Here is a 13,462-nt window from a genome sequence, read left to right on the forward strand (position 1 = left end):
GACCACGTTCTCTCAGCGAACTGGATCACGAAGACTTGTGTACTTAAAGATCTGTCATACCGGTATGTGTCATGAGGCAGAATAACAATGCCCTCTAATCCCCTTGATAGAATATTAGTGCTACATCGTGCTACATAGCACTGATCTGTTCATACACTGCACTGTAAACCTAAAAAATTAAGTGAACTCAAAAGGTGTGATGAAATGAATTGTCCAGAGCCATTTGACTTGAAGAACAGGATTAATTGAGGTGTAGTTCACACAATTGATGCAGTTCTTCAACGCAAATGGCTTTAGGCAATTCATTTCATCAAACCGTTTGAGTAGACTTAACTTTTCAGGTTTTATGGGAGTGTGTGTGTGTTTACATACACACGCACAGGTTCCATAAAACCTGTCTGTCCCTCAACCTCTCTCTTGCTTTTTCTTCTCCGCCACCCTCTCTGTAGTGATGACAGCCAGGCCCTGAAGGGCCCACTGAACACAGAGGTGACCTCAGCGCCACCCCCAAACACAGTGAGTCCATTGCAGCTCTGAGAGTGAGTGTGTGTCTGTGTGTGTGTGTGTGTGTGTGTGTGTGTGTGTGTGTGTGTGTGTGTGTGTGAGAGTCTTTGTCCATCTGTGTGTTAATGCATGTCTTACTCTCCCCTGGTCAGGTGACGTGTGTGAGGCAGTACCTGTGTGTGTGTGGCTGGGGCTGGGCAGGGCTAGTGGTACTGGCCCAGGTGTGTGTATGTGTGTGGTGTGTGTGTCAGGCTGGCGTGTTGGCGCTGTGGACGGCAGAGGCCAAGGAGGTGCAGGGCCTGGAGGAGTGGAGAGACCTGAGGAACTCTCGTCTGTCTTTCTACGCCCTGCTGGGGATGCTGCAGGGTAGGCCGTGTGTGTTTGTGTTTGCCCAACATGATGCTCGTAGTGCACAGTCTTCCTGTCTGTCTTCCTCCTATTTTGTGGCCTTTGCTGTCTGTCTATCATGTTTCTGTCTGTGTGTGTTGCTGACTTATGTGGGTGTGTGTGTGTGTGTGTCAAGGTGTGTCAGTGTGTTGCGTAGCGTTGGCTATGAATCAGGGTTCTGTCAGAGCATCGTCTCGTCTCCATGACAACCTGCTCACCTCCAAACTCAGTCTTCCCCTCAGCTTCTTCAAGACCACGCCTACTTCCTGGGTGCTCCGGAACTTATCACAGGTTAGAGTTCCGAACACATTACCTCTAGACGAGTCATTGGTTGAAATTTTTTGGTTTGTTCTATTTTTCTTTTTTGAAACATTTAGTGATATTGAGCCTCATGTTCTCTCTGTAGTCCTTATATATGATTGAGGAGGCATTCCCCGCCCTCTTGCACTCCTGGCTCTTTGGTTGGCTGCAGGCATGTGTTATAGCACTCCTGATAGGCTACAACTCCATGATGTTCAGCATAGCTGTTCCCGCCCTCACCCTCCTCTTCCTCACTCTACAGGTAAGCACTTGTTTTTGCATTACAGAGTCGAACAGGAGTGTGGTGCTTCACTGAAAATGTGCATTCTGCTATTCTGCCACCAGAGGGAGTATTGATCTAATATGTTTGCTTCTCTGTTGGGTCTCAGTCTTATTACCAGCGAGCCTCCAGTCAGGTCAAGCAAATGGCTGCAGACTCCACCACCTTTCTCTCCACCCTCTTTTCTGAGTCGCACTGTGATGATGTCACTGCCACTACAGACCACTGTGACTATGGAAGCGATCTTTCCCGCTTCCATGGTGTTCTTGATGAGCACCTGTTGTGTCGATACAACAGCATCCTTTTAGACAGGTGAGATAACATACACACACACACGCACCTACGTACACACACACACTGGGAATACCTTCATTGACAACTTCCCTACCTGTGCATGTTTGTTCCTGTATGCGTATGTGTGTGTGCGTATGTGTGTGTGTGCTTGCGTGTCTGTGTGTGTGTCTGTGTGTGTGTGTAGGTGGCTGGCTGTGTGGCTAGATGTGTATGTAGGTGTGGTGTTGCTCCTGGTGTCTTTGGCTCTGCTAGACTCTGAACTAGACCCCTCCACTGTGGGGCTGTGCCTTACCTACGCTCTGAGTGTGAGTACACACACACACACACTCTCTCACACATGCTTTCACACATACACATACACATACACACACACTAGAGATTGTTACTCATGATGATTGTAATGAAGATGATGGTGATGATGGTGGTGATGATGATTCCAGCTGAGAGGGGTCCTTCCTGTGTTGGTTCGGTCGTCTTGTGAGGTAGAGAGGAGTGCTGGGGTCCTGCAGAGTTTGGTGGAGCACCCAAACACCGAGAGAGAGGTGGATACAAACACACACGGAGAGAGTAGTGACCCCACACACACTCACACACAAATGTAGAGAGAGGTGAACAAACATATACAAATATGCAATACAGATATCAATTTCACTCTCCCTCCCACATTTTCTCTCTCCCCCTCTCCCTGTCTCTCAGTCGTCCTGGTCAGTGTCCTGTGGAGCGCCCCCTACCTGGCCAGAGGAGGGAGTGCTGGAGCTCCGGAACTACGAGACGGAGATGAACCCCTCGTGTGCCAGACTCTCCTTCTGCACTAGGCCCAAGGAGAAGGTGTGTGTGTCTGCCTGCGTATGTGTTTTTGTCAGTGGATGTTTTTGTCATTGTACGTGTGTGTGTGTTTTTGTGTGCTTGAGTCCTGTTTCCTGATTGATTCCTGTTTTCATCCTTAGGTGGGTGTGGTCAGCAAATCTGCAACCGACCTTGAAGCCATCACCACTTCTCTGTTCCGATTGGTTGAGGGCAGAGAGGGTGTGGTCACGATAGACGGAGTGAACCTAGCAAGTTTGGGACTTCATGACCTCCGTAGCCGATTGGCCGTCATCCCTCAGGTGGGGGGGACATCTGGGAGAACCTGTTCACACTTCGTCAGATCTCATCATGTTCAGTGAACCAAGCTTACCACTTCTTCCTTTCGCTCCTCCTGTTCCTACTCCTCCTTCTCCTCCTCCTCCTTTTTCATCTCCTCCTTTTTAGTCTCCTGTTCTGTTCTCGGGCTCCCTGCGCTCCAACTTGGACCCATGGGGTTGCCATGGTGATGCCCAGGTGTGGCACGCTCTGGAGAAATGCCACCTGAAGGAGAGGGTGAGCAGGCTGCCAAGACAACTGCTCCACCCTCTAATCCACGGTGGGGCAGGCTTAAGGTAAGGGTGTGAGTGCAAGCCTGAGCAGGAAGAGGAGAGAGGGTGTGTGTTAGAGGAGGAAGGTGGAGGTTTCCCTGATGTCTACATCATCTGAACCACATCCCTTTTCCCTCTTATCCTTTCCTCCTCTTCCTCTTCCTCCCCCTCCTCTCCCTTCCTCTCTCCCTCCCCCTCCTCTTCCTCCCCCTCTCCCTCCTCTCCCTTCCCCTATCCCTCTCCCTCTCCCTAGCTCCAGTGAGAGGAGGCTCTTGTGTGTGGCCAGAGCTTTACTGCGAGGTTCTGCAGTTCTGGTCTACGAGGAACCGGTTCCCCCAACAGACTCACCCACAGACAGGCTGCTACAGAACCTGCTCCACACAGAGTTCTCCAACTGCACTGTTCTCACCCTCACACGGAACCCCTGGAACACCATGCACACAGACAGGTGAGGAGGGTTCCACTGCAAGGTTCTGTCTGGGGATATGTATATATGTTGGTGGACGGATGGACAGACAGACAGACAGATGATTTGATTGATTAATTAGCGATTGATTGCTTGACCTAACAACATGTCGTCCTCCACACCCACATACAGGGTGCTGGTGTTGCAGGAGGGCCGTGTTATAGAGTTTGACTCCCCTACCACCCTCCACCTGAGGGGGGCGTTGTTCTCTCGCCTGCTCTCTGAGACGCAGACTGGCCCAGCCAGGGAGGAAGAGCCCTGAGAAAGCACCATCTTGCACCCCCCCCCCCCACACATACACACACACACACTGCTGGAGCCGCAGGGAGAAGGGGCTGAGGAGGATGGACAGGATGAAGACGATGGTGAATAACATGGTGATGAAGACGATGACGAAGAATTAATTGGTTCTGACAGCTGATGCATCACTATTTCGCCGTGAACCTGACACTGTCTCTCTTTCTATTTATCTCTTTTCCCCTCTATCACTTTGTATTGTGTCTATTTACCCAACCCCACCCCCTCACCCCCATCCCAACCCTTTCCTGTCCATAAATCTACACGCCAAGCCTTTCAATCCCTCTATCCCCCCTCCCCCCCTCCTCTCTATGTCTCTCTCCCACTCTTCTTCACTTCCTGTCTCTTCATGTTTCAGTAGTTATATAAATCTATGCAGATCTTCCCGAGCTGCTAAGTGATTCATCAGCGAGCCTCCCTGTTTGCTGCACGGTCTATTCATAAACTCCAGACGTCAGGACCCTTGGTGTGTTCAGCTATTTCATCTGTCTACAAACAACCCAGCTCAGAGACTTCAGACAGACTCATTTAAGATTTTGGTTGTCTGATCAAGAAGAGAGCTGTACTTTAATATTGTTTATAGTTATTTAAACGCTTATTTAAACATTCTGTTGGTGTGTGTGTGTGTGTGTGTGTGTGTGTGTGTGTGAGAGAGAGAGAGAGAGAGCAAGTGAGTATGTAAAATTGTGTGTGTGTGTCTAATTAAATGAGAGACTCAGATGTAGAAGCTGTGAGCTTCAAAACCATTAATTACTCATATCACTAATTACCAGAGCCTGTCCCCACCCCCACTCCCACCCCCGCCCCCCTCGTGGGGCCACATAATAAATTTAACAGTTCGACCCAAAATCACATTAAGTTATTTATTGAGTGCTCACAAAACAAGTCATAACAGAACCATCTGTTACGCTAATTTCACAGTCTCACAGGTCTGCCTGTCTGAACACATGCTAGAAGGAAATTGGCTTTAGATCACAACAGTTACAAAAACAAACATCTCATCTCCTCATACACACACACACACACACACACACACTACACTGTAAGTCTCACCCTGTCTCAAGCACTACACAGCCTTTGTACCTGCTTGATAGAACAGCCTCGATCTGACACATACACACATTTATGTACCAACTTTTACAAATACCTTCAACTGATTTCAATCCAGCTGCTGTGGCAACCCATGTACAGTACAATAAGTTAAATATTCCATAACAAATAAAACAATAATGACAGGAATATAAACTGTAGATGCCAGGGTTATGCATGTTGGTAACCTCTTTCATATTTATGCAACACACTGTAAACGACATCACAAAGCAGAGACCAAGGTGAACTAGCAGACCACACTAACATGCACCACACTGCACATACAGTACTACACAGTGGCTGTAGAAACTACCAGATGGGTTGCCAGGAAATGCTGGTTCCCTTAAAAACATACTGCACTCATCTCATCCAATAGCATCCTCTCTCTCTCTTCTTTGCTTTTCTTTCTCTTCATATCCCCTTCACTCAACCCCTTATTTTTTATCTATTTTTATTTCTCTATTTAATCTAAAATGTTCTTCTCCTTTCCACTCCCCCATGTCTCCCCAGAGTGTGTGGTTCATTAGTAGTAAACCTGCCCCCTGATGTTGGAGTTAAGTGGTTCTGACCTGGTTCTGTTTCTCAGGAGGACCAGTTAAAAGCCTTGGTTTATCTGGGTCCCCCAATAAGCCCCTCTCTATCTGTCTCTCCTCCATCTCTGCCTCTCTGTTAGCTTCTTCTTGCTCACTCTCTCTCCCTCTCTTAATCAAAACTTAATTACCTCAGCTCTACTTGCTGCCAATTAACTGTGACTATTAACTATCCAACCACACACACACACACACAGAACTCATGCTAGGTCTGACACGCATAGCAAGATAAAGAGCAGAGGCAGGAAAAAGAAGACACAGACATAGAAAGAGAAGGGGATAATATTGGAGAGTATTGGAGAGAATTGATGAGTATGATCTTTCGGTGTGTTCTGTGGTGTCTCATATGGTGTGATGTCTCTTCTGCCTCATACTTCTATGCTATCTGATTTGGCAGACTTGGAGATCCATAGGGTTGATTGGTCCACGCTTGTTTTGGTCCGAGGTTGACTACAATAAATGGAAGACAGGAAGAAACATTTTACATAAAAAGTGATGCTCCTTCTAGGCTCTTCCTAGGCTTTTCCTAACTCATCTTAATTCATATTCTGTCAGAGTGTTATAAATACTGGTGTAACGATGATGCCTCGCTTGGCCAGGAGTCAACAGCAATCACCCAGAATGCTGTGCATGCAGTCCAGGGAGTGTTTTTAAAGTATGTGTTTTTAACACACACACCCACACACAAGGTCCAACCCAGCCTCCAAGCCATCAGAAATATGTTAAAAAGCTATCACTTAGAGTGGCAGTTGATTTTGTTTTGTTAGTTTGTGTTGATGGGTGTGTGTTTGTGTATACACGAGGGTGTGTAAGTTCTGCATGTGTGTGTGTGTGTGTGCATGTGTGTATAGATGGTTACAGTAGTTTAATATAATAGAAATGCTTGATTCAGTAGTTTCTCTGGTGTAAGTATACCATAGTAGGGTCCAGATATCGACCCAGAGACCTCCATAGCCCCAGAACAGACACAAACACACACACACATGCTGTACACACCCACATAAACACACCGGCACACTCAGAACAAACACACACACACATGCTGTACACACCCACATAAACACACCGGCACACTCAGAACAAACACACACACAGGTCCAACAACCATTATTTTAAATTAGCTTTGTGCTAACATGACCTCTGTGTGCTCTGGCTGCCAATATGACTGAATCAGCTATATTCTCAAAGCAAATTGGGCCGCTTCAGGATGACTGCTTAGCCATTAAAAAAGGCCCAACTCTCTCTTACTGTTGCCAGTCAGAACCAACAGATATGGATTGCAGTGTGGGTGAGTTCAGAGAGTGATGAATTGTAGAAGGGGCGTTGTAATATAATCTTTATGTGACACACAGCCTCCTACCTCTTGCTGAACATCTGGAAACAGCAAGTCCCAGTTGCCACCAGGATGAGGAGCAGGAGTGGGATGGTGGGGATGATCACATACACCAGCAGCATACCTGATGAAAAACACATGACATATAGAACTACAACTCCCATCGCTCAATCACCAGAACCCTGTAGAGCCTATCCCCTTTCCCCTACTTGTCTCCCCTGTCTCCCCCCATCGGACTCACCTGTGGGCCCGGCCAGAACCACCTGAGGGGTGTTGTCTTCGCTGGGAACCGGCTGTTTCACCCCCTCTGTGTGGTCAGAGGAAATCTCTACGACACACACACACACACACAAACATCGTTGTAATACTGGGTAACTGTTGTTGACCGTCAGTAGCAAGACAGAATGGTACACTCCAGAGAGAGAGGCTGCTGTAGCTGTGCAAAGCCCCGGGATACACCTCCTTACCTGGGTCACGAAGCCCAGGCCGGTCTCCCTGCTCCTTTACCAGGTGGCTCTCTGCACAGAACACAGGACAGGAGAGGAGAAGGAGAAGGTTGAGATGAGAGGAAGTCTGCTACTATGAAGTACTAGTCAGGGAGTCAGAGTCAGATGGGAGTCAGATGGCTGAGCGGTGAGGGAGTCGGGCTAGTAATCTGAAGGTTGTCAGTTCGATTCCCAGCCGTGCCAAATGACGTTGTGTCCTTGGGCAAGGCACTTCACCCTACTTGCTTCGGGGAGAATGTCCCTGTACTTACTGTAAGTCGCTCTGGATAAGAGCGTCTGCTAAATGACTAAATGTAAATGTACTAGTCAGGTGTACAGGTGCTGGCATACCTGGCTCGTACTTGCAGATGAAGTTGTGCTTCATGTTGCATCTGTCATCGTTCCATTGGAACAGGTAAGCTCCGCCCAGACCCTGGAGTGCCGTGGGCTGATGGTACATGACCACACACGCCTCCCCGCCGCATGACGGCTCATCAAAGTACCAGTTCCTGGCGCACGTGTTACATAACACACACAGGTGATATGATAAGCTACATTGTCCTACCTGGACGTCACATCATCTGTTTAAATACACATAAAATGAATTTCCTTCTCTTCCATTGTTCTTTATCACACAAAAACACACACTAGTACCTAAACTGGGAGACGCTTCCATCTGTCCAGCGGTAGAGGTCTGGACAGGAAGTGAAGCCGTTGTGTTCTTGGTTGGTCTCTCCATCCACCCGCGTCAGACCAATCCAGAAGTCACCATCCTCTATGCTGTTACCGGCCCCTGTAGAAGAAGTACACAGCTCCTGGAGGAGAGAGGAGGAGAAGAGGAGGTGTAGCTGTGCTTGTTTCTGTCTCTCTTGCTGTCACGCACACACACACACACACACACCTGCAGCAGGTGCTCTATGTGTTTCTGTTCTGCAAGGCTCTCGATGCTCAGCAGTGATCCTCCATCCATCTCGCACGCTTGCCGAGCCTCCAGGAATGCAACACGGCTCGTCACGTCCCGGAAGTAGGCGATCTTGTAGCAGGGCTGCTCTGCCCCCCCCTCACACACCGTCTGACCTGGGGGGGAGAGGTGGGAGGGGGGGGAGGGGGGGAGGAGGGGGAGAGCAAGTTGATGTGATGTTTGATTGTCTTCCACTTCTACCTTTTTCTCATTCTTCTACTCATTCATACTATTCATAGCTTGTTTACCTTTTCTTCATCCATCCCTCCATCAATTCATCCAGCTATTAGACCAGCCTCTCATTAACCAATCAGTGAGAGGGAAATCCATCTGACTACTGAATATGCAGCCAATCAGACCTGCATGTGATCAATATGTCCATCAACCAGTCAGTCAGTCAGTCAACAGTTCAGAGAGTGATGTAACCCAGCAATAACATTATCCTACAGTCATTGAGTTTGTTTACTGAAAACAATACTGATCAATATGCCCCTGTAACGTCAACAGCATCAGAAACAGTACAGATCAGTCGATCAGTCACTGTGACTGACAGCGGGACACACCCTTAACGACTTGGCTTCCTCCCAGGATGATGTGGTCATCGTCTTCCCATTCCCTTTCCGTCAGTCCAATTTACCGTTAAACTTTTAATACTACCCCACCCACCATATAGAACATATGAACCACCTCACCCAACAGATGAACTACTGCCCAATGCCCAAGGATGTATACTATAGAACATGAACAATCAACCATAAACAATCAACCACAAACCTCAGTTCATGTTAGTGTGTAACATCAACATGTTGATGTTAAACATGATTATAGTCTATACCTGGGAAGTCACCATTGGATATGGTGTCTCTGTCTATCTACAGTACATACACTGTTTTTACTACACACACACACACACACCAGCATTATGCAGCACCCATAAACCTGTCTCTATAGATTTGTGTAAAGTGGGAGATTTGGACCATGTTCGGGAGTGACCTGTGTGTGTGTGTGTGTGAATGTGTGTGCATTTACTGTGGTCTCTCATTGGTGCTGCCTCACATGAGTATTTACATTACCATGTTTGTGCCTGTTAGTTGGTGTGTGTTTCTACTGTGTGTGTTTGTGTCTGCGTGTCTGTGTGTGTGTCCAGGTTTCTGTCTGTGTGTGTCCAGGTTTCTGTCTGTGTCTGTGTGTGGACAGGGATTCTCAGTGAATAACACCAGTGATTAATACATGGCCAGTTAAAGGGGCTTTAATAATAACATTAGGCCAGAACCAAAGGTACTTTAAATGATTGGCTGGACTGTGTCTGTTCTGCACCATCATCACTTTGGTTCTCCTGTAATGCAGCCAGTATCACAGACTACACACACACTCAGCACTTTCACCTTCCTCCATATCCCCCTCTGATCTCTTCTCCTTCTCCCTCTTTCTCTCCCTCCTTTCATCCTTTCTCCTCTTCCTGTGATTCCTCAAAAGAAAACACTGTTTTTCATCCCAGTGGTCCCCTCCCTCCCTCCCTCTCTCTCTCTCTCCCTCTTTCTCTCTTATCTGCTTTCTGCTTTCTTTTCTCTCATTCTCTCCACCGTCTCCTCACTCCCCCTACATCCTGTCCTCTTCTGACAAGGAACGTCATTCATCCATGTATTTTTATTTTCTCTTGCTGTTAGTTATCTACTTTTCTATACCTCCCCCTGACTCATCAGTCAATCTCTTTCCTTTGTTTTTCCAGTTACTCCTTCCACTCCTTCCTAGGATGACAGATGAAGCAAACTTGATTTGGATACATCAGCAATGTTCTCCAAACTCAAGCAAACTCCTCTCCTCCTCCTCTCTCTCTCTCTCTCTCTCTCTCTCTCTCTCTCTCTCTCTCTCTCTCTCTCTCTCTCTCTCTCTCTCTCTCTCTCTCTCTCTCTCTCTCTCTCTCTCTCTCTCAGAAACGGTAAATAGTATGTACACTCTATTTTACAACCACAATAACCGCTAGTCATTACGGTAAAACCAATAATAAAAAAAAACTAATACACACATACTGGCACAAACAGACATCCAGAGCCAAAATTGTGGCTTTGAGGTTCTGAATTTAACCGTATGCTAATATCGTTTTTTTTTCGCATTAAAACCATGCTGCCTGGATAATAAAATATATTTAGTTGATTTCTTAAAGCAACCCCGTGAATAATCTTCTGAAGGTAATGTGCCAACCTATGTCAAAACAACGTCCAGTCTTTTGAAAATCTAAAGAAAAAAACTTACCACTTACAACTCGCGCGCCGTGGCAGCTCGAGGCCATCACCAATACTCCCCACAGATATGTCAGGATGTTCTGTTCTGCGCGCGTCTTCGGAGATGTCATTCTTGAGTTTAAAAATAACTTTTCAGCCGGCATTAAATAACTCTTCCTTAGATCGGCGTATCCCAGTCTACTAACCTGCTAACGTCGACTATGAACTCACTCTCCCGCTTCTGTGGTTGTCATGGTTTCTTCAAGAACGATATAATTGTGTGCGCAAAGAATAAACTCTTGTGACTATGCTGGAGACGCTCTCTCTCCACCGCGCTCGTTGCTTTAATGACTGGGGAAAAGCGTAAGAGGAAGGACTTGCGCAGCCAGCCCTCCAGAGACTAGAGTGGAAAGTGGACCCCACGCGCTCTGTTATTGATCTTTCTTCCCACACGTTCCTCTCTCGCGACTGGCAGGGTCCCTCATACGCTGCCTGCCTACATACAGGGCCACAGCTGTAACCTCGCGCCCCACACGGACTATTTCATTAAGCTTCGCCCCCCCTCTAATTGAGATCCATAAGCGAGAAGTCCAATTATGGCGAATTTAAAATGGGATGGGTGGATCATAACGTTCAAAGCCAACAAGCTTTACAAGCTTGTAAACCAATTTCGCTGAAAAAATAATTGAATTGGACCAGCATGTAACTCATTTTAAAAACTCTATTATTTAACTATTTGCAGAGATTTGATCCAACAGGGTCTCACAGACAGATCTCAACCCTAAACATTATGTTCAAATCGCATAGAGCATACCCTCATCATCCTATTCACTTACTATATTTTGTGATGAAGATTAGAATCCAAACACACACACCAGTGGCGAAAATCTGCTATCAAGTTTGGGGGAGGGACAATTATATGACATTTTCTCAAGAGCAATTCCTGATGGGGACACCAACATTACTGCTGTAACACATAGCACAGTAAAAAAAAAAAAAAAAACGCCAGTGTGTCCATAATCAGCTAAGCACTTTCATTGCTTATAATTAATATTATTTAAATGACATATTTATGTTTACAGTAATTTATTGGGGGGGACAAATCATATTTTTTCCCAGGATGGGGGGGTTGTGTGTCCCCTGTCCCCCCCGGGATTTCCGCCTATGACACACACACTTACACACACATACACACGGCACAAGTTGTTAATCAAAGACAGTGGTCAGCTAGTAGGAAAGAGGGTGTCAAAGGGTCAGAGGTCATCTCTCTCGCTCATAGACCAGCCATGTGTCAATCAGTTTGCCTTTCCTAAACCAGCTGCATATCCTTCATGAAACAAATAATAATCTATTATAAAACATGTTTTGACCATGTCTTGTGACTCACAGAAAAAATTACAGTTATGGCTGTCTAGTTTTTAAACTCTGTATACATCAGTTAATTTTCACACACACGCCTCTACACTGAAAGGGAACTATACATGGTTTTCTCTTCTACCGTTATGATAGTCAATTACACTGTCCAAGACATCATCTTTCATTCATTATTCCTCTCTCTCTTTCTTGCTCTCTCTGTCTTCCATCGATCTAACACGATGGTGCCTGAATGTTCTGGGCCAGCTGCTGTTAAGCATGCAGTAATATGCATCGACACAAAAACTGCTATTACTTAATTTGCTGTTAGCCATCGATCGGTTAAACCCCCCTCTCTCTTCTTCATCTCTCCTCTCTCCTTTCATGGCACATTTTTTTTATCTCTCCTCTTACCTTCCCCTCCATTACACCCCCTTCTCCTTTACTAGTCATATTCATCCCTCATTCGACTCTCTCTCCCCCCCCCCCTCTCTTCAGAAGAGCCTGTTGTGGCCCATTGGTGGTTAGTCTTGTGTTCAATAAAGACATTGAGACATTCTCAGACACATTATTGATGGAGACAGCCTGCTATTACAGAAGACATCCTTACTATCTCCACCAGCATCATCTTCATAACAATCTCCATCATCTTCATCATTATCTATCTCCGAGAGGATATTACTGTAAGCAGAGCAGAGACGAAATACCAGAAAAGATAAGTAAGAATTTTAATTAGAGGGAAGAGTGTGACAGACTGAGAGGAAGAGAAAGTTGAAGAAAGGGAGAGAAAGAGGGATGAGGGAAAAGAGAGAGAAAAGAGGTAGAGTAGAGAAAGAAGCGTAGTGTCATGGTGAAAGGATAGGTGGGCGAGGATGATAGTGTTTAAGTGCCGTTGGACAGAAGAAAGGCTAGCTTGCAGAAACAGCAGAGCGAAACGAGCAATGTCCAGGGCAGCTGAATGGGGTCCTGCTGAAACGGCACTTTCAAAGGACCCGCTAAGATTAGCCAAACGCCAGAACATCATCTTCGTTAAAGTCTTCATTGTCCGCTCATCATGCTAGTCATGTTGCTGTAGGAGGCCTTTGTCTGGGCTCCACTAACTCTCTCCCTAACTCTCTGCATCACTCTCACCCTCATCCTTGCTTCCCTCATCCTTTCTTTGACCAGACTACATTTACATTTAGTCATTTAGCAGACGCTCTTATCCAGAGCGACTTACAGTAAGTACAGGGACATTCCCCCCGAAGCAAGTAGGGTGAAGTGCCTTGCCCAAGGACACAACGTCATTTTGCACGGCTGGGAATCGAACTGGCAACCTTCAGATTACTAGCTCGACTCCCTCACCGCTCAGCCACCTGACTCCCTTATCCTCATCTTTCTTTGACCAGACTATAACCTTGTCCCTCACCACCCTGCTACAGCTTGTCCCCAGACAGAACAGCCCTCTCAGTAATTAAGTTTCGAACAACTCTGTCTTCTACGACAGTTTTATTGCCTCAAACCTCCC

The 13,462-nt window shown here is 46.5% G+C and overlaps 1 protein-coding gene across 1 annotated transcript; it reads right to left on the reverse strand.

The window, feature by feature from the left end:
* Positions 1 to 5,969: 5,969 nt before the first annotated feature.
* On the reverse strand, positions 5,970 to 10,756 carry chodl (chondrolectin). Its single transcript, XM_067252117.1, has 8 exons — positions 10,634 to 10,756; positions 8,321 to 8,496; positions 8,074 to 8,234; positions 7,771 to 7,928; positions 7,402 to 7,452; positions 7,176 to 7,262; positions 6,962 to 7,058; positions 5,970 to 6,051 (listed from the first exon to the last, which is right to left on the reverse strand). Exons 1-8 carry the CDS (start codon positions 10,731 to 10,733, stop codon positions 5,970 to 5,972), a joined length of 912 nt encoding a protein of 303 aa, XP_067108218.1. The 5' UTR covers positions 10,734 to 10,756.
* Between the last annotated feature and the right edge of the window lie 2,706 nt (positions 10,757 to 13,462).

This window comes from Osmerus mordax, chromosome 15 (genome assembly GCF_038355195.1).
Source record: "Osmerus mordax isolate fOsmMor3 chromosome 15, fOsmMor3.pri, whole genome shotgun sequence".
NCBI lineage: Eukaryota > Metazoa > Chordata > Actinopteri > Osmeriformes > Osmeridae > Osmerus > Osmerus mordax.